Source organism: Neoarius graeffei, chromosome 6 (assembly GCF_027579695.1).
Source record: "Neoarius graeffei isolate fNeoGra1 chromosome 6, fNeoGra1.pri, whole genome shotgun sequence".
Classification (NCBI taxonomy): Eukaryota; Metazoa; Chordata; class Actinopteri; order Siluriformes; family Ariidae; genus Neoarius; species Neoarius graeffei.
The window spans coordinates 33,141,187-33,166,442 of NC_083574.1; the positions used below are offsets into that span (position 1 = coordinate 33,141,187).

At 43.9% G+C, this 25,256-nt stretch overlaps 1 protein-coding gene across 10 annotated transcripts in view; it reads right to left on the reverse strand.

Moving 5' to 3' along the window:
- LOC132887850 (latent-transforming growth factor beta-binding protein 4) overlaps positions 1-25,256 on the reverse strand; it is a 295,961-nt gene that overhangs the window by 248,762 nt on the left and 21,943 nt on the right. For all 10 annotated transcript variants that reach the window (XM_060923581.1, XM_060923582.1, XM_060923578.1 and 7 more), the window contains exons 3-4: positions 21,504-21,766; positions 20,516-20,618 (exon numbers count right to left, since the gene is read on the reverse strand). In XM_060923581.1, coding sequence (XP_060779564.1) covers positions 20,516-20,618; positions 21,504-21,766 — 366 coding nt within the window. The remainder of the gene's footprint in view (positions 1-20,515; positions 20,619-21,503; positions 21,767-25,256) is intronic.

Genomic DNA, 25,256 nt, shown 5'->3' on the forward strand with positions numbered 1-25,256 from the left:
TTAAGTGTTTGATTAAACCACTCCACCAAACCATCTGTTTGTGGGTGATAGACGCTGGTGTGGATAGATTTAATTCCCAATAACCCATACAGTTCGCGCAGTGTGTGTGACAAATGTAGTGCCTTGGTCCATCAGGATTTCTTTCGGAATCCCAACCCAGGACATAACACGGAAGAGCGCTTCCACAATACTGCATGTGGAGATATTGTGGAGTGGCACTGCTTCCGGATATCGCATTGCATAGTCCACCAGAACTAAAATAAAGTGACATCCTCATGCTGACTGAACTAATGGCCTGACGAGATCCATACCAATTCTCTCAAAGGGGGTCTTGATTAGAGGGAGTGGGTGCAAAGGCGCTTTTGGAGTGACTGCGGGATTTACTAATTGGCATTCACGGCATGCTGCACACCACCAACTAATGGCCCCACAAATCCCTGGCCAATAGGACCAGGCCATTTTTGGGGTAGTGTTTTATCCTGTCCTACCGGTAAGTGTCCAGCCACAGGATTAAAGTGAGCCACATGGAACACGAGTTCCCTACAGCTCTTATGGATTAACAACTGTGTTAACTGCTGACCAGTTTGAGTGTCCTGAATCACTCGATACAGCCTATCTTTAATAATAGCGAAATACAGGAAGGCGGGTGTTGCATTTGGCTGGAGAGTTTGACCATCAATTACTCTCATTTGGTCAAATGCATGATGCAGAGTCTCATATTATGACTGCTCTAATGGGAAATCCTTGAGGGAATCCCCAAGAGAGGGAGGAGGAGCTGCTCATCACTCCTTGCATTGCTCTAACATGGCGCTGACGTAGATGGCTCTGTGACAGCTTCCCCAGTCAATGCCACACCGGGATCCCCCCGTGACGTATCATTGCAGGACCCACCCCCTCATATGTGTTCCATTATGTTTCTAAACCCTGGCCAATCAATCCCCAAAATCAGAGGGTGGGTGAGGTGATGATTAACCGCTACCTTTATTCTATGCTTTTGTCCCCAGAATAGAATATGGACAGACACTATAGGATAATTGTGAACATCCCTGTGTACACACAAAACCTTCACTGCTTGTGCTCTCCCCAGTGTCTCACCTTGCACCAGGCTTTGGTGGATTGAGGTTTGATTCCAGTGAGAATCCACCAATGTGTGATACATATCCCCTTAAACACTTACTGGTATATGATATGCTCCAGCCTGATCGGGAGTGGTCTCTGGTGCATCAGGGATCTGGACCACAGCTCCCACCTCCATCGTGGAGTACTGACTCTGGAGACGCCCCAGCTCCCCACAGCACCAGCTGTTGGCCGAATGTGAATGGCCGGCCGACCTCCTCCAACATCAGCATCTGGAAGCACTGGTGATGTTCTGGGGGGCAGCCGACACACTGCAGGATGGCTCTCTTCAGGTCAGTGTATATGAACTGGCTGTTAGTGGGGAGCTGCTGCGTGGCAAGCTGCGCCTCACCAGTCAGGAGTGGGAGTAGGCACACTGCGCGCTGCTCAAGCGGCCACCCCCATGCTTCGGCCGCTAGCTTGAAGAGAGCAATAAAGGCTTCCAGATCGTCATACAGGCCCATCTTCATGAGGGTGATGTGGGGAGGGTCTGCTGCAGTGGCGGTCAAGGCCCCTGCTGACTCGAGCAGATGCCGGAACACCTGGCAATCTTCCTGCTGGGCCAGCATCAATTGCTCCTTCCAGAGGGTGGTCAGTGCTTGATGCTGGTTCTGCTGGGTGGTAGTGAGGGCATGGATGAGATCCTTAAATGGGGAGGACTCCATGTGGTGGTTCCCTTCCGTACTCCTGGCTTTCGGCACCACTGTAATAAGTCCCTGATGTGGGTGGAGTACAGAAGCATGGCAGGCAAAAGATGATGTTCACACACACTTTTTCTTTTCAGCTTTAACATCTGTTTAGACACACACAGCCACATGCACACACAAACAGCTGTGTTCTGGTCTGGGGAGATCCCTTCTCTCTGCTCTCTCCCTCCTTTTCTATCCTCCACCATCACTGCAACAAACACACACAACATTAATCGACAACAGGTGCATTGACTTTGCCACTCACCTTCCCTGGCCCCACCTTCCATTCACAAACTGATGTTAGGCCATGCCCCTGCTGCCACACTGTTACATATGACACTTATCACACTAGAACTGTGTACTGCTCATCAGTGCACTGTCGCTTACTGTATTTAATATCCCGTTTTAGTAATTATTGTACTGTTTTGTGCTGTTTGCACATGTGCACTTTATGCAGTCCTGTGTACAGAACCAGTCAAAAATTTGGACACATACTCATTCATAGATTTTTCTGTATTTTGCCTATTTTCTACATTACAGAGCAATACCAAAGACATCAGAACTATGAAATAACACACCAGGAATTATGTGGTAAACAAAATAATGTGAAAAATGTATATATGTTTCATACTTTAGATTCTTCAAAGTAGCTACCGTTTACCTTAATAATGCTTTGCACACTATTGGCATTACCTCAACCAGCTTCATGAGGTAGTCACCTGGAATGTCAGGCCATAAATTTCAGTCAAACCGTAAATAATAAATTTAAAAAAAGTACAGGAAATAGCCCTATTCAACAACTGTAGTAATCCATATTTATGTCAAGAACCGGTCAACTAAGTAAAGAAAATGACAGTCCATCACTGCTTTAAGACATGAAGTGTCTTTTATTCAGTAAGAATAAAGAAAAAACATTGAATTAGGGAGTGTTTCCAAACTTTTGACATGCTGCTTGGCTAAAAATAAATAAATAAATAAATAAATAAATAAATAAATGTCCATTTGGATTTAAATAAGCAAATACTTAAGAGCCTTTGATTGGATAAATACTGCAGTGATTAATATGTTTCAGCTGGCAATAATTTTTATAATAATAATAATAATAATAATAATAATAATAATAATAATTTAAACTTATATAGCACCTTTCTCACACCTAAGGTTGCTTTACAATTCCAAAAAAAAAAGTCCACCAAAAGAGGGTCAGGATGTAATTCCAATGGCATAGCTACCCACAGTCTTACCAAAAGGCACACGAAGGTATGTCCCACACCACCTGCACAGCCACCGCGACACCACTGGGCAACAGTGCTCAGAACACTGTGCCATGGGTCCACAAAGTGAGCACAGAAGCACTGCCGCACAGAGCACTGGTATGTCCCACACTGCCTGCACAGCCACCATGACACCACTGGGTAGCATCGCTCGGAACACCACGCCAAGCACAGAAGCACCGCCACACAGAGCACTGGACAACCCCAATGTTAAAAACAGCAATGAGCTCACAGCAGTCCATAGTGAGGAGCACAGGCATCACTCATGATGGATCAAGGCCTGCAGGGAACTGACGCCCAAAACTGGGTCCAGAGCTACACCACAACCAGTGGACAAAACATTCAAACAAAGAGCATTCAAACAAAGAACATACAAACTATGCAAACATGAAAAGAAAAACAAAATGAAAAAAGAAAAAGCTCCAGTGAGAAGTGGCAGCCAAAATGTGCACAGCATACTCTCAACTGGAGACTTTTAATCCTAACTGATCCAGTGAGTAGCTTTGCTTTCTTAAACAACCATATCGGAAGATATATCCTATGGCTGTGGTTATTAATGTGGCTATAAATGCATTACTGTATTTCAGAAGGGTCAAACTATTGGCCAGCATCAAGTAAAGAAAACAACTAAGGAGATCTCTGAAATTACTGGAATTGGGTTAAGAATGGTCCAACGCATTATTAAAACCTGGAAGGACAGTGGTGAATCATTGCATTCATGGAAGAAATGTGGTCAGAAAAATATCTTGACTGATCGTGATTGGAGGTCACTTAAACGCTTGGTGAAGTTGAATTGTTAAAAAAAAAAATCGACAGCAGAACACACAACTATATTTAATATTGAAATTAAGAGCGTTTCCACATGCACAGTGTGACACAAACTCACAGGATTGGGACTAAATCATTGTGTGGCCATAAGACAACTACTTGTTAGTGAGGCTAATCAGAAGAAAAGGTTTCAGTTTGCTAGGGAGCATAAAGATTGGACTCTAGAGCAATGAACAAAGGTCATGTGTTCTCATGTTTCCAGATTTACTCTATTCTGGAGCAAAGGGCATGACAAGGTAAGAAGGGAAGCACATGAAGTGATGCACCCATCATGCATAGTAGCCTCTGGAAGCAGTGTTATGATCTGGGGTTGCTTCAGTTGGTCAGGTTGAGGTTCAGCAATCTTATGTAGCAATAAAATGAGTCAACTGACTACCTGAATGTACTGAATAACCAAGTTATCCAAATTATCAATGGATTTTTTTCTTCCCTGATGGCACAGGCATAAAATTAAGGCTCAAATTGTGAAACAGTGGTTCAGGAAGCATGATGAATCTTTTTTCACACATGAATTGGCCACCACAGAGTCCCAACCTTAACCCCATTGATAGTCTTTGAGATGTGCTGGAGAAGACTTTACAGAGTGGTTCAACCCTCCAGTCATCAAGACAAGATCTCGGAGAAAAATTAATGCAACTCTGCATGGAAATAAATGTTGTAACATTGCATAAGGTTGTTGAATTGATGCCACAGTGAAGCCACACAATAATCAAAGCTAAATGTGGTCCAACAAAATATTAGTGGATGACTTTTTTGGCAGTATCAGCTGGATTTTCTTTGTCCCCATCATTTGGTTTAGTCCCGGTGGCCCTTGAATTACTAAAAGATCCAAATTACTAATCTGGATATTCTCAGGATTAGGGTATTAGAGTGGAAAGTGGAAAATGGCTTTCAACTCTGGCCACTTTGAGTATTTGGTAATGCTGCATGGACTTGTTAATGCACCTTTTGTCTTTCAGACCTTTATCAGCAATGTTGTATGAGACATTTTGGGACACTTCATAAGGATCTTCAAAGATTGTTAGACTTTGCAAATTCTTACTGCCAGTTCAAAAGAAACTACCCCTCTATGGATGCTCCACTGACCACCCTTATACAAGGTGGCTCCAAGAGGCTCATCTGAAACACATAAGCTGAATAAAGCTTTCAAAGTACTCAAACAAGCATTCACTAGATTTCCTTTTATCGTGGAGGTCAACACCTCAGAGGAGGGAGTAGCAATAATGTACCTTGTTGCATTCTTCTCCCCCACTGACAGGAATTAGAACAGACGTAACTGAATAATCATAATTGTGAAGCTAGAGCTGGGGGAGTGGTGGCACTGGCTGGCTCTTGTCATATTCCCCAATCACATAATCTTAAAATACCTGACGTAGAATATCTTGACAAAAACGGCAGGGCCCTTTTCTTCTCCAGGTTCAAGTTTACCATATCATACAGACCAGGATCAAAAAACAACAAAGCCGATGCACTTTCACACACACACACACACACACACACACACACACACACACACACACATGCATACACACACGCACGCGCACACACACACACACACACACACACACACACACACACACCTTAACCCCTGAGAGTCTTTGGAATGTGCTGGAGAAAGCTTTAAAGAGTGGTTCAACTCTTCAGTCATCAAGACAAGATCTCAGAGAAAAATGAATGCAACTCTACATGGAAATAAATGCTGTAACATTACATAAGGTTGTTGAATTGATGCCATAGTGAAGCCACACAAGAATCAAAGCTAAATGTGGTCCAACAAAATATTAGTGGATGACTTTTTTTGGCAGCATCAGCTGGATTTTCTTTGTCCCTAGTAGGGCTGAACAATTTTGGAAAATAATCTAATTGTGATTTTTGTCCTATATATTGCAATTGCGATTGCGATTTAATATGCGATTATTTTTTCAAAGTCCTCTTCTCATGTCTTTTCCAACGAACACAAGCAATAAATCAATCTGTTCCATAATAAACAATATCAGATTTATTTAAAGCGCAGATTACAACGATAAAACAAACCAATCTGTGGCTTTACATCTTTAACATGTCTAACTTTTCATGTTTCATGAAACATGATATGAAACACTTGGACTGCACTTCTTAAACACTGTCTGAAGTTAACAGGATAGTCTATAAATAACATATACAGATTTAAAAAAAAAAAAAAAAGCTTACTGATCTCCAGTCAGTAACATCACACATATTAAAGTGCTGGAAAAGTCTCATCTCATCTCATCTCATTATCTCTAGCCGCTTTATCCTGTTCTACAGGGTCGCAGGCAAGCTGGAGCCTATCCCAGCTGACTACGGGCGAAAGGCGGGGTACACCCTGGACAAGTCGCCAGGTCATCACAGGGCTGACACATAGACACAGACAATCATTCACACTCACATTCACACCTACGGTCAATTTAGAGTCACCAGTTAACCTAACCTGCATGTCTTTGGACTGTGGGGGAAACTGGAGCACCCGGAGGAAACCCACGCGGACATGGGGAGAACATGCAAACTCCGCACAGAAAGGCCCTCGCCGGCCACGGGGCTCAAACACAGACCTTCTTGCTGTGAGGCAACAGCGCCAACCACTACACCACCATGCCACCTGCTGGAAAAGTAAGGAGAACAAATATCTGCTTTAACCAATTGGGCATTTTTTTAGGTACATCAAACTTCCAATGAACACAAAATAAACTAGTGTATGTTCTGTGTATTAAATCTTAATCAGGAAAAAAAAAACTTTTTGAACACCAATGGAAATATTATATTCACTCAGTAACAGCAGCACACAACATACTAAAGTGCAAAATGAGTATGGCACGGTCAGCCAGAAAGATTCTTCTGTATAGTTCAGGAGCTCACAGATTTTTTGCAAGGAAAACCAGCATGTCAACTTTTGCTGGTTTTAAAGACGAGCGAGTGCAAGTCACTATGTTCCCTCCTGCACTGAAAAGACGCTCTGAAGGAGCACTTGTGGCAGGGACACAGAGATACTTGTGGGCCATGTTGCACAGTCATGGAAAGTTGATCTTGTGCACCTTCCACCAGGCCAAAGGGTCATCTTCTCCATCAATGGCAGGGGTCATGAGGTAACTGTTTAACTCTGCCTCAACAACATCTTCAAGTTGCATGGAAGAAGCAGAAGAGGCCACAGCAGTCTTGAAGAAGCTGCCAAGAGACTTCTTCACCTTTTCGCCAGAGGGCTGTGCACTTTGAGGCCTCGGAGAGGTTTCAGTATGAGATCTCTTCTCCTACCAGATGAAACAAAACAGCAATTAGTACTGAAGTTAGATCACAAATAAATAAATAAATAAATAAATAAAAAGTGTGTTTGTGATATCATAGATATATAATTATTACTAACCTGGTTATATGCACGCCTTGCTGATTCTAGCATTTCCGTCTTGAGTCGGGTCTTAAATGGTAGGAATTTTGTCTGCGGTGATGTACTGGGTTTTGAACCTGGGGTCCAGGAAGGATGCAACATCCAAAAGCTCCTGGATACTGGGGTCATTGTACTTATCATTGAGGTATGCCAAGACCTTGGTTTTGATTGACCTAGTCAGGTCAATGTCTTCTTGGTCTTCAGCCAGGACTGATGTGGCCAGAAGGTGAAGAACTGATTTGAGGTAGGAGATGCTCACATACTCTTCTCCAGAGAGAGCATCTGTAAAGTCCAGGAGAGGATGCAGTGCCTTGTGAACAGCCTCCAACACCTCAATATCCTGCCAGGTTGGGATGAGGGAGCATGCATATCAGTCACCTGACAATACCTGGGAAATGGCTTTGAGCTGCTCTAGCACCCTGGCAATCATAATTTCTTTGGATCCCCATCTTGTTGGGCATTCAGTGATGAGGCTGTGCTCAGGAAGTTTGAGCTCCCTCTGTGCTTCAGTCATTGTTGCCTTCTTCTTCCAACTGTGGGAGAAGTGCCCCACCACCTTCTTGTACAGCCCTATTGCTCTTGACACTCTGTCATCTTTGAGTGCATGTCCTGTAATACAAAATAATAAAGAACAGTGTAATTTATACAATTTGAAGTGTGATACAAGGTTATCAACTTTTGGAATAAATACACACATTCACATTCTCTCCCTCCACCTCTTGCATTCTTTCTCTCTCTCTCTCTATCTCACTCACACACAAACTCACACATACACAGTCTCTCTCTGCTCACACACACATACCGACATATACGTCATGATAGTAATTTATGTACCGATGGCAAGATGTAATCGGTGCCCAAAACACTGCAGTCTGGTCCATTCATTTAGCTGTGCGGCCATCACCATAATAGATGTGTTGTCCGTTGTTATGCAGATGTGGTTTTCTTCCTGTAGATCCCAGCTGGCAAGCCCCTCTCTTAGGCCGGCTGCAATGTTTTCCCCTGTGTGGTCGTCTGGGAAGTAGGATGCTTGAAGGCAGCGAGCTTTGAGATTTAAGTCTTCGTCAATGTAATGCACCGTTTGACTCTGGTATGGCTCTGTTGTACGGCTTGACCACAGATCAGTTGTTGTTGCAAAAAACTCCACCGTTTTCAGCTCTGCTGCAACTCTGAGTCTGCATTTTTTGTATAGCTCAGGTATGGCAACCTAGCTAAAATGCGTGCATGAGGGCATTCCGTACCGCTTATCCATTGTGCTTACCAAAACCGTAAACCCAGGTTTGGTCACTATACTAATTGGCATCATGTCTTTCACTATGAACTCAGTTATTGCCTGAGTTATTTCCGCGTGCCTTTTCAAATTATGTTCATAAGGAGTAATACTTTCAAAAAGTTCGTTCAGTGATCCCTGTCGGCTGGTACTTTGCTTACTTGAAGTTGAAGCACTGGTCATTGGCATTCTAGCCATGCAACTATCATACGTGGCTTTGGGGTGTTTTTTTAAGTGTTGAAAAAGGTTTGTTGTGTTACCTCGTGTGGTAGCAACAGTAGCAAGGCAGGTTCTGCACAAAACCTGACATTGCACAGCATCTTCTTTTTTATAGCCAAAATACTTCCACACAACTGACGTGCTGCCCCTCTTTGGTACCAAACTTTCAGCTGTGTCAGCTTCTGTCGAGCCTGAGGCCATAGGTTAGGTTACAGGTTAGGGCGCAGCATTGACTTCTCTCCCTGCCTGCTCTGCTTTGCTCTGCTTGGCTCACTCGCAAGTCACATGACCAGATCAGGTGACCAGTCAAATTGCAGCCTTTGCGGTTAGAAAATAGAGTTTTATCATGTCGCGATATTATCGCAAATGCAATTAATTGTTCAGCCCTAATCCCTATCATTTGGTTTGATCTCGGTGGCCCTTGAATAACTAAAGGATCCATATTACTAATATGGATCTTCTAAGGATTAGAGTATTAGAGTGGAAAGTGGAAAATGGCTTTCAACTCTGGCCGCTTTGAGTAATTGGTAATGCCGTGTGGACTTGTTAATGCACTTTTTGTCTTTCAGAACTTTATCAGCAATGTTGTATGAGACATTTTGGGACACTTCATAAGGATCTTCAAAAATTGTTAGGCTTTGCAAATTCTTACTGCCAGTTCAAAAGAAATTATCCCTCTATGGATGCTCCACTGACCACCCTTATATAAGGTGGCTCCAAGAGGCTCATCTGAAACACAAAAGCTGAATAAAGCTTTCAAAGCACTCAAACAAGCATTCACTAGATTTCCTTTTATTATAGAGGTCAACAGCTCAGAGGAGAGAGTAGCAATAATGTACCTTGTTGCATTCTTCTCCCCCACTGAGAGGAATTAGAACTGAATACTCATAATTGTGAAGCTAGAGCTGGGGGAGTGGTGGCACTAGCTGGCTCTTGTCATATTCCCCAATCACATAATCTTAAAATACCTGACGTAGAATATCTTGACAAAAATGGCAGGGCCCTTTTCTTCTCCAGGTTCAAGTTTACCATATCATACAGACCAGGATCAAAAAAACAACAAAGCAGATGCACTTTCTCTCTCACACACACACACACACACACACACACATACACTATATTGCCAAAAGTATTTGCTCACCTGCCTTGACTCACATATGAGCTTAAGTGACATCCCATTCCTAATCCATAGGGTTCAATATGACGTCGGTCCACCCTTTGCAGCTAGAACAGCTTCAACTCTTCTGGGAAGGCTGTCCACAAGGTTTAGGAGTGTGTTTATGGGAATTTTTGACCATTCTTCCAGAAGCGCATTTGTGAGGTCACACACTGATGTTGGACGAGAAGGCCTGGCTCTCAGTCTCCGCTCTAATTCATCCCAAAGGTGTTCTATCGGGTTGAGGTCAGGACTCTATGCAGGCCAGTCAAGTTCATCCACACCAGACTCTGTCATCCATGTCTTTATGGACCTTGCTTTGTGCACTGGTGCACAGTCATGTTGGAAGAGGAAGGGGCCAGCTCCAAACTGTAAAAACAGTCTGCAAGCCTAGGTGCTTGATTTTATACACCTGTGGCCATGGAAGTGATTGGAACACCTGATTCCGATAATTTGGATGGGTGAGCAAATACTTTTGGCAACATAGTGTACGTGTGTGTGTGTGTGTGTGTGTGTGTGTAAAATGTATATGCATATATATATATATATATATATATATATATTAGGGTGGTTCATAAAATTTGATCGCTTTTTGCCTTGTTCCAATTGATATTCTAAGCATCTGTACCAAAAATGGAGTCAATTGCTGCACATTTAGGGGTGGCACACTTTTTCACAATTTTGAAATTGTTAACGTTTTTTTTTCTATTTTCAGGAATAATGACATCAAGAAAGAAATGTAACTTGCTTGAGAAGCCCCTCTACCTTCCATTTTAGGAGCACGCCTTCCCTCAAAGGAGCAAGTGCTTCTCAACCTCCTCTATCATATTGAAGAGGGGAAGGCTTTATCAGAGGCCACAATAGCAACTATGGTTGAACTAAAGAAGATATGGGATAAAAGCATTGCAGATGCCGCACTGAAGAGCATTGCACGACATTTGTGGTATCTGTCAGAAGATCTCGTCGCCCTAGCATTTTTGATGCTCGCATTGATGCTGAAGAAAAGGAGGCAATGCTAAGAAATCTTGAAAGACGCCCTGGCAAGATGCTCAAAAGACTTGATGCCAAGTCTTTCTTCCACAAGAACAGTACAACTACCATCTCTAGCCTCATCACTCACCGCTCAATCCACTTCTTTGAAGTTCTCACTGAAGGCCAAATTAACAGCACAAGTAACCCTGATGATGTGAGGTCCATTCTCACAGATGAGAATCTGCGACAAAAAGTTCATGCCTTGAAGGTCATCAATGACAGTGCAGAGAGAGGCACTGCCCTTATTAAACGCTGTCAACAATCTGTGCGAAATGAAGACCAAAAGCAGTTTTTGCTCCGCATTGTGCAAGGACACAGAGACAAAGTATCAAAGAGAACAAGGTCATCATACATGGAATATAGTGTTTGAACTGTTCTAATGTTCTAATATATGTAGCATAAGTACAGGGAGATTGGGAGAGATTATTATTGAGCACACTTATCGAGCATTCTGCATTGTTCATTTTTGTAATGTTCAAGTTTCTGTTTCTGCTAAAGTTACGCATTCTTATGTAGAACATTAAAAATTGTGAAAAAGTGTGCCACCCTTTACTGGCATCCTATTGGCTCAATTTTTGGTACAGATGTTTACAATGTCAATAGGAATAAGGCAAAATGCGATCTGGCAAAATTTAGAAAACTTTTACTTATACCATCATATTGTGAACCACCCTTTTATATATATATATATATATATATATATATATATATATATATATATATATGTGTGTGTGTGTGTGTGTGTGTGTGTGCGCGCACACGTGTGTGTGTCATAAACCAAAACCCTCTGACACAATCCTCCCTGAATTAAATCTTCCAACTATCGGAACATCACTTAAATGCCCAACAGACAAGACATATATACCTCATGACTTTTGTGCCAATCTTATAACCCACAACCTAATAGAAACTTCAGCCAGCAGTGACTAAGACTCAGTAACTGGTCCAAACCAATTACCAGTAGGTATCCATGCTAATTGATATTCAGCATTTTGTAAAACTGTTTATTTTAAAAACTTGGAATTTCAATAAGCCTGATGTCAAGTTATCATCACGAATCTTGTGGCCAGGTTGAAAGAGCTAATCAAGAAATTGCAAATTTTTAGACATTTTGTGCTAAACACTCGATGGAATGAATTCATTTTTTCCATGGGCTGAATATTCCCAGAATTCACTGCACCACTCATGCACTCAGCTGCTTTTCATTTTGCCATTTGGATTTTCCCCCATGCTTCTATTTCTTCAATAAATGCATACTGTAATTGCATCCATCTGTTTATATGTGATGACAGTCAATGTCGAACTTAGCTGTGTGACATCAACACAATAGATCACCTATCAGCTAGCTTACTAGGAGACTTGGCTTGTTCTCTCTAGCTACAGCTTAGCAGACGGACAATATGAAGACCCAGATAGGACATAAAAGTGCAAGTGGCATTTAAGTAACCGGCTAGCTTAGCTAATATTGCTGAACCATTCTGTTAGGTAATTACAACCATTCTGTTCTCAGTTATACATGGGACAGAAGTATTTTTTAAGCATGTTTGCAATTTGCAATCAAAATAAAACTCAAGCTGCTCTATTGTTGACCCAATTGACCCTAATGATTGGAATTCAGTGAATCAGAGCGATTGCTCAGTTAACCAATAACAGCTGACACTTTCAATTTCCAACAAGCTCTTTTTTTTTTTCAAAACCAGTCAAGGGTGTTGTTCACTGATTTATCTATAGCTTAAGTGAAATGAATGATAATATACATACATTTATTTAAATATGCATTTACATCCAGCAAGGTACTACACACGCGCGCGCACACACACACACAATATTATATATATATATATATATATATATATATATATATATATATATATATATATATATATATATAGCCTAAATAACTTATTTATTCTGGTCTGGGAGTGAGGTGGGAATACAGTCCATCTCAGGGCACCATGCATGCACATCATTAACACTTTTAACACTCATTCACACACACAATTTAGTGTAGCTAATCAACCTATTGGCATGTTTTGGGAGGTGGGAGGAAATCAGGGAACCTGGAGGAAACTCAAACAGAAGGATTACATTCAAACCTCAGTAACCCTAGCTAAATCAAACTGGGAACCATGGTGCTGTGAAGCAGTAATGTTTCCTGCTCTTGCACAACCATGATGCCTGCCTATATATATATGTGTTGTCAAAAAATGACCAACCTTTACTTATCTTGATAGATTTGACTGCGTTGAGCAATGACTCAGATGACAACGTTTCAGTGGATGCATTCTTGGTGAATGTAACTGCAAGTGTAGGCCTGCAGCATACTGAAGAAATTTCATTAAGAGGATCACAGGATCGATTTGTCTTATATTTTCAAAATGGGGGTAAATGGCTGTGGCAGCGGGGGCGTGGTCTAGCATCGGTCTGTGACAGGAGGGCGGAGTCGGGGAAGTTAAGTGGCAGAATCACTACACCTGTTGTTAATTAAGATGTTTGTGTGTCTTCCCAGTGACCGCGCCCTATTTAAGGAGAGAGAGTGGGAGCAGAGGGAGCTCTCTCGACAACCAGATGGCTGATGTGTGTGCGTGTGTCTGAGTGTGTGTTTGCAACTGCAAAGTGCAAATAAAAGAGAGTTTTGTGAGATCAGTTCTGTCCTGCCGTCCTTCTGTGCTCCACCCACCTACATGGACTGCTACAGTGGTGCTGAAACCCGGAATCCGAGCACAGAAGACAACAGCCCCATGGAGTCATCCACCTTCGCCGACCTGATCCACGCCCTCGCCATGGCCCAACAGAGCCAGCACCAGGCGCTGCTCACCCTCCAAAAGTAGCAAGAACAACGGTTCGAGGCCCTGGTGCTGGCGCAACAGGAAGATCGTCGGGCGTTCCGGCACCTCCTCGCGTCGGCGGGGTCCACCATCTCCACCGCCGCGGGCCCTTCCCCCCTCACCCTCAAGAAGATGGGCCCGCAGGACGACCCCGAGGCATTCTTCATGCTCTTTGAGCAGGTAGCAGAGACCTCGGGGTGGCCGGTGGAACAGCGCACGGCGCGCCTCCTCCCCCTGCTAATGGGAGAGGCACAGCTGGCCACGCTACAGCTCCCCGCCGACCGCCAGCTGGCCTACGCGAACCTTCACCGGGCCATCCTCCAGCGGGTGGGACGCACCCCGGAACAACAACATCAGCGTTTCCACGCTCTGCGCTTGGAGGAAGTCGGCCAGCCGTTCGCGTTTGGCCAGCAAGTCCGGGACGCCTGCTGGCAGTGGTTGAGGGCCGACAGCTGCGACGCCGAGGGACTCATCGACCAGGTGGTACTGGAACAGTTCGTCGCACGTCTACTAGCGGGAACCGCAGAGTGGGTCCAGTGCCACCGCCCGGCGTCGCTGGATCAGGCAATCGAGCTGGCGGAGGATCATCTGGCGGCTGTCCCGACGGCAGGACAGCAAATGACCTCTTCTCTTCTCTCCTCTCTCTCTCTCCCCTCCTCCTGTGTCTTCTCCTCGCCCCATTCCCCCACCGCAGAGACGGGGGCCGGTGCCACCTCAGCCGGCCCGCCGCACCCGCGGTGCCCTTCCGTGTCTCCCTTCTGTGTCTGTCTCTCCCCCCCCCCCCCCCCCTCAGGTGAGTGAGCCCCAGAGCACTAGTGCAGAGAGGAAGCCCGGGCCGGTTTGCTGGCGCTGCAGGGAACCGGGCCACCTCCAACAGCAGTGCTCGATAATGGAGGTGGGCGCGGTGGTTCGGATCCCCAACGCGCCAGGAGCTGCCCTCGATCGGGCTGGAGCGTATCGCATACCGGTGAGTATCCAAGGGGATACATATCAGGCGTTGGTGGATTCTGGCTGTAATCAGACCTCAATCCACCAAAACCTGGTGCAAGACGAGGCTTTGGCGGGAGCACAATTGGTGAAGGTGTTGTGTGTGCACGGGGATGTTCACAACTACCCTTTAGTGTTGGTCCACATTATTTTCAGAGGGGAAAAATTTATAGTGAAGGCGGCGGTTAATCCTCACCTTACCCACTCTTTAATTTTGGGTACTGATTGGCCGGGATTTCGGGGTTTAATGACACACTTAGTACAGAGTGGGTCCTGCCATTTGACAGGGGGAGGTCCCGGTGTCGCTTTGGCAGGAGCAGCTGTCACAGAGCCGTCTACGTCATCTCCGCGCCAGAGTGAGGACCCGCCGGCTCCTCCTCTCTCTATTGGGGAATCCCTCGCGGATTTCCCATTAGAGCAATCACGAGACGAGACTCTGCGGCATGCGTTTGACCAAGTGAGAGTAATCGATGGTCAAACGCTCCAGCCGAACGCCACCCCGTCCTTCCCCTACTTCGCGATTATGAAGGATAGATTATACCGAGTGACGCAGGACACTCAAACTAAAGAGCGAGTCACGCAGCTTTTAATTCTGAAGAGCCGCCGGGAATTGGTATTCCAGGTGGCTCACTTTAATCCCATGGCTGGACATTTAGGGCAGGATAAAACACTAGCCCGAATAATGGCCCGATTCTATTGGCCGGGGATTCACGGCGATGTCCGTAGGTGGTGTACGGCATGCCACGAATGCCAGTTAGTAAATCCAGCGGCCATTCCAAAAGTGCCTTTGCACCCTCTACCGTTAATCGAGACCCCATTCGAAAGAATTGGGATGGATCTCGTCGGGCCATTAGATCGGTCAACACGAGGGTACCGCTTTGTATTAGTTCTGGTGGACGATGCAACGCGATACCCGGAAGCAGTGCCTCTTCGCAATATCTCAGCACGCAGTATTGTGGAGGCACTCTTCCGCGTCATCTCCCAAGTTGGAATCCCGAAAGAGATTCTGACTGATCAAGGCACCTCGTTTATGTCACGAACACTGAACGAACTGTATGGGTTATTAGGTATTAAGCCGATCTGCACCAGCATGTATCACCCACAAACGGACGGTTTAGTGGAACGGTTTAATCGCACCCTTAAAAACATAATTAAAAAATTTGTAAGTGAGGACGCGCGTAACTGGGATAAATGGCTCGAACCCTTGCTCTTTGCAGTGCGAGAGGCCCCCCAAGCCTCCACAGGGTTCTCCCCGTTTGAATTATTATATGGGCGTAAGCCGCGCGGCATTTTAGATGTGCTGCGAGAAAATTGGGAGGAGGGACCTTCACCAAGCAAAAATGAAATTCAATACGTTATTGACCTGCGCGCAAAACTCCACACCCTCACACACCTAACCCAGGAGAATTTGCGGCAGGCCCAAGAACAGCAAACCCGCCTGTACGACAAGGGTACGCGCCTTAGAGAGTTTGCACCGGGAGAGAAAGTACTCGTACTGTTGCCCACATCGAGCTCTAAATTAGTCGCCAAGTGGCAAGGACCCTTTGAGGTCACACGGCGAGTCGGGGATGTCGACTATGAGGTGAGGCGAACGGACAGGGGTGGGGCGCTACAGATTTACCACCTCAACCTACTCAAACTCTGGAACGAGGAGGTCCCCGTGGCATTGGTGTCGGTGGTTCCGGAGAAGGCGGAGCTGGGGCCGGAGGTTCAAAAAGGAACATTAGCATCACGTCCCTCTCCGGTCCCCTGTGGAGACCACCTCTCCCCGACCCAACTCGCGGAGGTTGCCCAGTTGCAGACCGAGTTTTCGGACGTGTTCTCACCCCTGCCCGGCCACACTAACCTCATAGAGCACCACATTGAGACGCCCCCAGGGGTGGTAGTGCGTAGCCGCCCTTACAGGTTACCCGAACACAAGAAAAAGGTGGTTCGGGAAGAACTCGAGGCCATGCTCGAAATGGGCATCGTCGAGGAGTCCCACAGTGAGTGGAGCAGCCCGGTGGTCTTGGTACCCAAGGCCGACGGGTCGGTCCGGTTCTGTGTGGACTATAGAAAAGTCAATGCGGTGTCTAAATTCGATGCGTACCCAATGCCTCGTATTGATGAGTTGCTCGATCGGCTAGGCACGACTCGTTTTTACTCGACACTGGATTTAACAAAGGGTTATTGGCAGATCCCCTTGACTCCATTATCCCGTGAAAAAACGGCCTTTTCCACACCGTTTGGCTTACACCAATTCGTCACACTTCCTTTTGGGCTGTTTGGGGCGCCCGCTACGTTTCAGCGACTGATGGACATGGTCCTCCACCCCCACGCCACCTATGCGGCTGCATACTTAGACTATATCATTATTTATAGTAATGACTGGCCCCGGCACCTACAACACCTGAGGGCCGTCCTTAGGTCGCTGAGGCGGGCGGGTCTCACGGCCAACCCGAAGAAGTGTGCGATTGGGCGGGTGGAAGTACGGTATCTGGGCTTCCACTTGGGCAATGGGCAGGTGCGTCCCCAAATTAACAAGACTGCAGTGATTGCGGCCTGCCCGAGGCCCAAGACCAAAAAGGGGGTGAGACAGTTCCTGGGGCTGGCTGGCTATTATCGTAGGTTTATACCTAATTATTCAGACGTCACCAGCCCGCTGACTGATCTGACTAAAAAGGGGGCACCGGATCTGGTCCAGTGGACGGAGCAATGCCAGCAGGCTTTTTCTAAGGTTAAGGCTGCACTGTGTGGGGGGCCACTTTTACACTCCCCTGACTTTTCTCTCCCCTTTATGTTGCAGACGGATGCATCGGACAGAGGGCTGGGGGCCGTTTTGTCCCAGCAGGTGGAGGGGGAGGATCGCCCCATCTTGTACATTAGTCGCAAGCTGTCGGTGCGTGAGGGGCGCTACAATACCATCGAGAAGGAGTGCCTAACGATCAAGTGGGCAGTTCTCGCCCTCCGGTACTACCTGCTGGGACGCCCTTTCACCCTCTGTTCGGACCACGCGCCCCTCCAGTGGCTCCACCGCATGAAGGATGCCAATGCGCGGATCACCCGTTGGTATCTGGCACTCCAACCCTTTAACTTCAAGGTGATCCACAGGCCGGGGGCGCAGATGGTCATGGCGGACTTCCTCTCCCGTCAAGGGGGGGGGGGGGGAGTCGGCTGCGGGCCGGACGGCTGCCCGGCCTGAGTCAGGCGGTGGGGGTATGTGGCAGCGGGGGCATGGTCTAGCATCGGTCTGTGACAGGAGGGCGGAGTCGGGGAAGTTAAGTGGCAGAATCACTACACCTGTTGTTAATTAATATGTTTGTGTGTCTTCCCAGTGACCGCGCCCTATTTAAGGAGAGAGAGAGAGTGAGAGCAGAGGGAGCTCTCTCGACAACCAGACGGCTGATGTGTGTGCGTGTGTCTGAGTGTGTTTGCAACTGCAAAGTGCAAATAAAAGAGAGTTTTGTGAGATCAGTTCTGTCCTGCCATCCTTCTGTGCTCCACCCACCTACATGGACTGCTACAATGGCTTTTCAGACATGCGAGTTGACCTCTAATATTCAGCTAAAAGGGCTGCATCAAATAATCAGCTCATTTGTAAAGGACATCACTACTAGGGTCATCTGTCACTCTGTAAAATCAGGACACCACTGCCAATGGTCATGCCTTGTACTCAGAAGTGTACTCAGTAACATACCCCACACTCCTGTTCAAGCTAAATAGACTCAACAGTAGCATAGCAAAGGTGCTGTGTGTTTCTGGAGGGAGGCTGTACATGTTCGAGCTGAGATCATTTGCTAGGTTTTGTGTGCAAACGCAAACATAAAAACCCACTTTTTCACAACTGAGGGCTAGTTGAGAAAGGAAATAATGTTCAATCAGACACACAACCAAAATCGTACTGATGACTCACTTTTGCTATGTGGACTGTTTCACAATCATGGTTGTCTTTTTTGAATAACATCAACTAACTCCTGCAATTAGGTCCAGTATATATATATGCTGGAATTTCTTACACCTTATATTATAGGGACACACCAGCCCTACCTACAGCAGTAATGTCTCTTATAAGTTCTTATAAATATGTTTGTAAGAGTCAAATGTGGGCTCAGTTTTGGCCTTTTGATCATTTCATTTAATTCTACTTTAATTAATACTAGTGCTGTCAAGCGATTAAAATATTTAATCGCGATTAATGTCGCGACTGTCATAGTTAACTCGCGATTAATCGCAATTTAATCGCACATTTTTGTCACATGAAAAACCATTGTAATTCTCTTATCAGCATAAAAAAGTGAATGGGCTTGCTCACCGTTCGAACTACGGGGGTACTCGGGGGATCCGAGATCCCCTGAAACAGACATGAGATCCCTTGAAAACATGATTTGGGAAATGTTGGGGGGTCTCTAAAATATTGGCAAAATGATGTTTATTGACATAGCAATCGTGTGTAACGGGAAGCATTTGCATATCCGAAGTGAGCGCGCGATGGAGAGCCGCGCTCTGAGACAAGCGCAAGCACCCCCCCCCAAGGGAAAATAAGGGACCCCCCGAAAATATCGGCATAGTTCGAACACTGGTTGTACCAATGTTTTTTTTTTTTATTGCAGAGCATAACACGTCTTGTCACAGCCACTGCAAAGTGGGGCTGGAGCCGCCGATGGGAAAACGAAAAACTTAAGCCGAGCACCGTGGTGCTTCGGGGGAGGGCAGAGGACTCTGGCTGTGCGGGGCGTGGCATCATGTCACAGAGCGTTAATCTCGCGATAAAAAAATTATCGCCGTTAAAATTGAGTCAAGTTAACGCGTTAATAACGCAACATTTTTGACAGCACTAATTATTACACTTAGATTTTACTGGTTACATTCAGAATTGCACTGAGCATTAACTACGTTTTACATTGGGACATATATTTTGATTCACAATAGAAAGATATTTAAGTACAAGTTACATTTTTTTGTAAACTAAGTGCCTCTGACGGGATCTTTTGTCTGTCAAAAATATCCTCTCCGGAAAACACTCACCATATGATGAGGTTGTAAATGATTTTTTGAAGAAAATATTTGTCTCTTTTGAAGCAGAACACTCTGTCATTGCAAAGTAAAAACAGGACTTGAAACAGATGCAAGACACATTTGCAGCAGAGTTTCATATGTGGTTGAAATGTGTTTCTGTCAAAAAGTGTCCTGTCCGGAAAACCACAACAATCATCACCACTTCAATTGTTATTCCAGTTACCACCATGTACAAACATTGCTGCACATTGGTTAAAAATTTGCACTTAAAATCACATACATTTCAACAGTTTTTAACTTTGTATACCTTACTCTTATGAACTATAAGAAAGTGGGTCAATTTAAGAAAAACATTATATGCTGTCTTCTCACCACAAGTAACATGCCCAGTATATGACCTGTAGTTCTGAAGTTCTGCACAGTTAATGTCCATCTCAAAAGATAATTTGTGGCAGCAGAGAAACACAAAAATCTAAGGTTTTATTTTGGACTATTGTGGACCCAAAAAGTATACCCTGATTGCAAAACAGCCCATGTAGCTGCTACTATAGCTTGATAAGCACCAGTTGTCTGTGAGAAAGTGTTCTGTGAGGCTAATACCAAACTTCACGAGTAACAAAAGTTACATAAAAAGTTACTGTGGGATAAATATGCTTTAATGTTGTTAATCAAGTACAAATAAGAGAAATATTATTCTGTGTGTGTGTGTGTGTTCTTGCCCTACCTGATTTTGGAGGGCAGAGTGTACACTCTTTTATTCCCCATGCTAAACCATCTCCTCTGCAGCACGTTTCCTGACTGCGGAGTCCAGGCAGTGGAGAACTGCACTGTGGAAAACAAACAGAAGATTCATTAGGGATAATCAGAATTTTGCTTTATTGGCCACCTACACTAGAGTATACAAAGAATTTGACTCGGTTGTTGTACTATTGTTATGCGTATAGATATGACACATTACATGAGTGCTCATTTCAGCCACAGAGCACAGTTTACAGTCTGCTTTGCTTTGATTACCAGCATTAATTGTAAAAAATATTCTCAGATCTCAGATGTCATGTCATACACTGAAGTACAGTAAGCTTACATTACATAGTACTACATGGTATCAGATGTTGGTATTGGAGCAATTTGTCTAAGTATAAGTAAATTAGCACAGTATCAGATCAATACCAGTGTGTGTATTGATGCACCACTACAATTAAGTAGTGAGGGTAACTTTTTAGTTTTTCATCATGGTTTATCCCAAACCACATGTTACAATATTAAATAGTGTGTCATGTATTATGTCATGTACAATGTCATGTATTATTCAGCAAATTACACCCCAAACTGCATATTGCATACTATAGTATACTCCATAATAGGGTAGTACAGATGGCGTATTTTGTCATACTTTCTCATATGGTAGTAGGCAGGATTGAATGAACCCACCAGCCACTGTGGCTAACTGTTTTCCTAGTATAGAAGCCATCCTAAATGTTATAAAATATAAAATAATTAATTTATTCATTTTAATTTACTTGTGTTGTTAGACCAACCACATATCAACCCTCTTCTACAAAGATACTACGTATATGAATATGTCCATTTGTCAATCCTGTCAATCTAAATTCAAAAGGCACGATGTATGTTTTCTACACACTTGCCTGATTTGCTGCATGTGGAGGAGCTGTGCAAGTGTGGTTGGCGTCTGTTTGATGTGTGTTTCTCACCTGTCCGTTGCGAACTTCTCTGAAGCAATATTTAAACCCAGATGCCTCTGTGTAGATTGAGTCTCCCCTGAAAGTTTGGGCCTGGACACGAGCGGGTGTAGCCTCTGTTCTGTCTGCAACAAATGTGGCGCTATGACCATGGGAACCCAAGATCCCTGATGATCGCACCACTGTCTCTGAGCCTGAAGTGACCTTCACCACCTGGTGGATCTTCACCATTGCTTCAGGAGGATGATGGACCTGAACTGTCACCATAGGAGACCCTGAACACGCACGCACACACACACAAACACACACACACATTTAATATCTGTACCTTCATCACAGAAAAGCATTTATTTGATTTGTAACATTAATAAATACATTATTTTCTCATTTTTAATTCTCTATTGTCCTTTCACCCCATTTCTCACTCTGTATTATTCAGTGGACTTGGCAAATCTATTCTAAGCTATCTTATTGTTTTTTTTTATTTTTAGTATTCTTTTTGTTTTCTGTAGCATGAAGAATACTTTGTAAAGCTGAAATAACTATCAAAACACAGCCCTCTTGGCTATGAGCAGAGACTCCATGAGGAGAAGCTAACAATCAAATGGAAATGTACTGTAGCTAGTGCCATCATTGCAAGCTAACTGACACATACACTTGGGAAGGAAAAAAGGGATGTTGATCTGGAAATTCTTGTACTTGGCTCGATAGCACAAGAAATTTGAGCATTGCTTTCCATCCTACTTTCGCATACAGTGCCCTCTATGATTATTGGCACCCCTTGTAAAGATGAGTAAAAAGGGTTAGAAAAAACACCTTTAGTTGAAGTCGCTTCATCTCATACTGAAAAAAAGAGAAAAAAAATTAAACCTTTAATTGAAATAATTTATTCAGGGAAAAACAAATCCCTTTTCAAGAAATAATTATTTTCAACAAAAATGCATGTGCCACTATTATTGGCACCCCCACATTGAATACTTTGTACAACCTCCCTTTGCCAGTAAAACAGCACTGAGTCTTCTCGTATAACATTTTATAAGGTTGGAGATACAGAACAAGGCATCTGAGACCATTCCTCTTTACACAGTCTCTCCAGATCATGCAGGATCCTAGGCCCTCTTTTGTGCACAGGTTTTCATTGGGGTTCAGCTCAGGGGACTGAGATGGCCATGGCAGAAGATACTGTAGATTCTGTAGTCAGCTAGCTATTTTTGTGTTGATTTGGACATATGCTTCAGATCATTGTCCTGCTGGAAGATCTAATGACAAACCAGTTTAGTTTCCTGGCAGAGGCAGCCAGATTTTGATTTAAAATTTAATGGCATTTCATGGAGTCCATGACACCATATACCCTAACAAGGTTTGCACTGCCTTTGGAGGAAAAACAGCCCAAAAACATCACAGAAGTTCCACCACGTTTTACAGTTTTGATAGGATTCTTTTCATTATGGCCATCCTTCTTTTTACACCAAACCCACCTTGAGTGTTCTTTGCTAAAAAGCTCCTTTTTTATTTCATCAGACCATAGAACACAGTTCCAAAGTTGTAGTAACATTTCGCAAAGTTTAGTGCTTACATTTGTGGCTAACTGACAGAAAAGGATTTTTTTTTTCCTAACCTTCCAAATAATATTTTTGGCATGGAGGTGACGTGTGATGATGATTTTGGAGATTTGTAAACTCCAAGATTTTACTTTTTCTTGTAACTCACCAATAGTGGTCCATGGGGGATTTTGTTGGCCTCTCTTACCATCTTCCTCACTGTATGAGGGGGCAAAATAAACTTGAGTCCTCTTCCTGGCAAGTTTATAGTAGTTCCAGTTGGTGTCCACTTTTTTGTTATTATTTTTGCTCTAACAGTAGAAATTGACATTTTCAGGCCAGTAGCTATCTTTTTTTTTTAATCAGCATTCTCTGACATATCAAGGACAACACACTCATTTGGCTTGTGTATTCTCTTATCTTTCCCATGTTGATGGATGACTAAGGGAATTTGGCCTCTGTGTCACCTCACATTTGTATCCCAGTTAATCAGGAAGTCATGTAATACAGCTTGAAAGTTCCTGCACACTCCAGTCAATTCAAAAATGAACAATTTAACTGGGAGACATGCTTCAGTTACATTGTGTTCACTATAATTTCAAAGGGTGCCAATAATAGTGGCACATGTGTTTTTGTTGAAAATAATTATTTCTTGATGAGGGATTTGTTTTTCTCTGAATAAATTTATTTCAGTTAAAGACTGGATTTTGTAAGGAGTAAAAAAGAAAATTAGTCTGGACTATCTGAAGCTCAAATGCCATATTTGTTCATATCCATTTCATGAGGAGTGAAGAAGTCAGTGAATAGTTGCTTTCAGACAAGAAAACAAACTAAGATTAATTTTGGAACATCAACTTAAATAAATAGAATATTCATTACATCGTACATAATTTAATATTTGGGCGGCACGGTGGTGTAGTGGTTAGCACTGTCGCCTCACAGCAAGAAGGTCCTGGGTTCGAGCCCCGGGGCCGGCGAGGGCCTTTCTGTGCGGAGTTTGCATGTTCTCCCCGTGTCCGCGTGGGTTTCCTCCGGGTGCTCCGGTTTCCCCCACAGTCCAAAGACATGCAGGTTAGATTAACTGGTGACTCTAAATTGACCGTAGGTGTGAATGGTTGTCTGTGTCTATGTGTCAGCCCTGTGATGACCTGGCAACTTGTCCAGGGTGTACCCCGCCTTTCGCCCGTAGTCAGCTGGGATAGGCTCCAGCTTGTCTGCGACCCTGTAGAAGGATAAAGCGGCTAGAGACAATGAATGAATGATAATTTAATATTTTTAACTAGCTGTTTATTCCCAGAGAAGGCTAGCTCAGATTTCTCTTGAGGCATGTTAACACTTGTCTGTAGAAACCCACAATATTTTTTTTATTGCAAGCTGAATGTTATTACTTTCATGACTATTAAGAATTTAGTCTCATCTTTACTATATATGCATTAATTTAAAGATATGCTTGTTGAAATGAACTGTTTAGCAAAACAATGTTTCAATTTACAACACCAAACAGACCATGACATCAACTATGCTCCCCAGAGTGTATCCATGAGCCAAATATGTGAAAATAATGCAGTTGTGCAAGACTTCAGTGTAAACAACACAGAGTCATGGACAGAGAAAGAAAGCCCTGAGCATGAGAGATTTTTGGAGCGCCAATTCCATCAATAGCTGTAAAATGCGATGAGACGACCTGGAGCATCAGAACATAGCAGTGTTTAGTAGTGAACATCAGGAGAAGGTTAAGCAAGAGATTAAAATGTAATATAATCATTATCTGTTCTCTTTGGCCATGTGGAATTTGTTATGAGTGAGTGAGTAGCGGGATTCTGTTTATAGTCCAGTTACAAAATGTTGTTATTTAAAAGGTTACCAGGACAAAAACTATAAATCAGTTAACTCCAAAAATCTGAATGCACAACAAGTACTGCTATGATTTCCAGAGTAAGCCAAATTTCATCTGCCATATGATAATTTTCAAACCACAATTCATCATTCTTCAGTAATATACACTCAGAAAACAGTGTTCTTATTGGCTGAAGGCAGCAGAAGTAGTGATAGATGAGAGTACTTGAAAGAAATGTTAAACATGTTAAACTGTTTAAAACCTGTATTAGAAGACTCCAGAGATGTGCAACAGAAAAATCTCCACCCTATCGTCATGAGAGTCTAAGGACCAAGACTACAAGACAGCAAAAACCTACCAACCTTTACTCATTTTGTGAAGGCACTC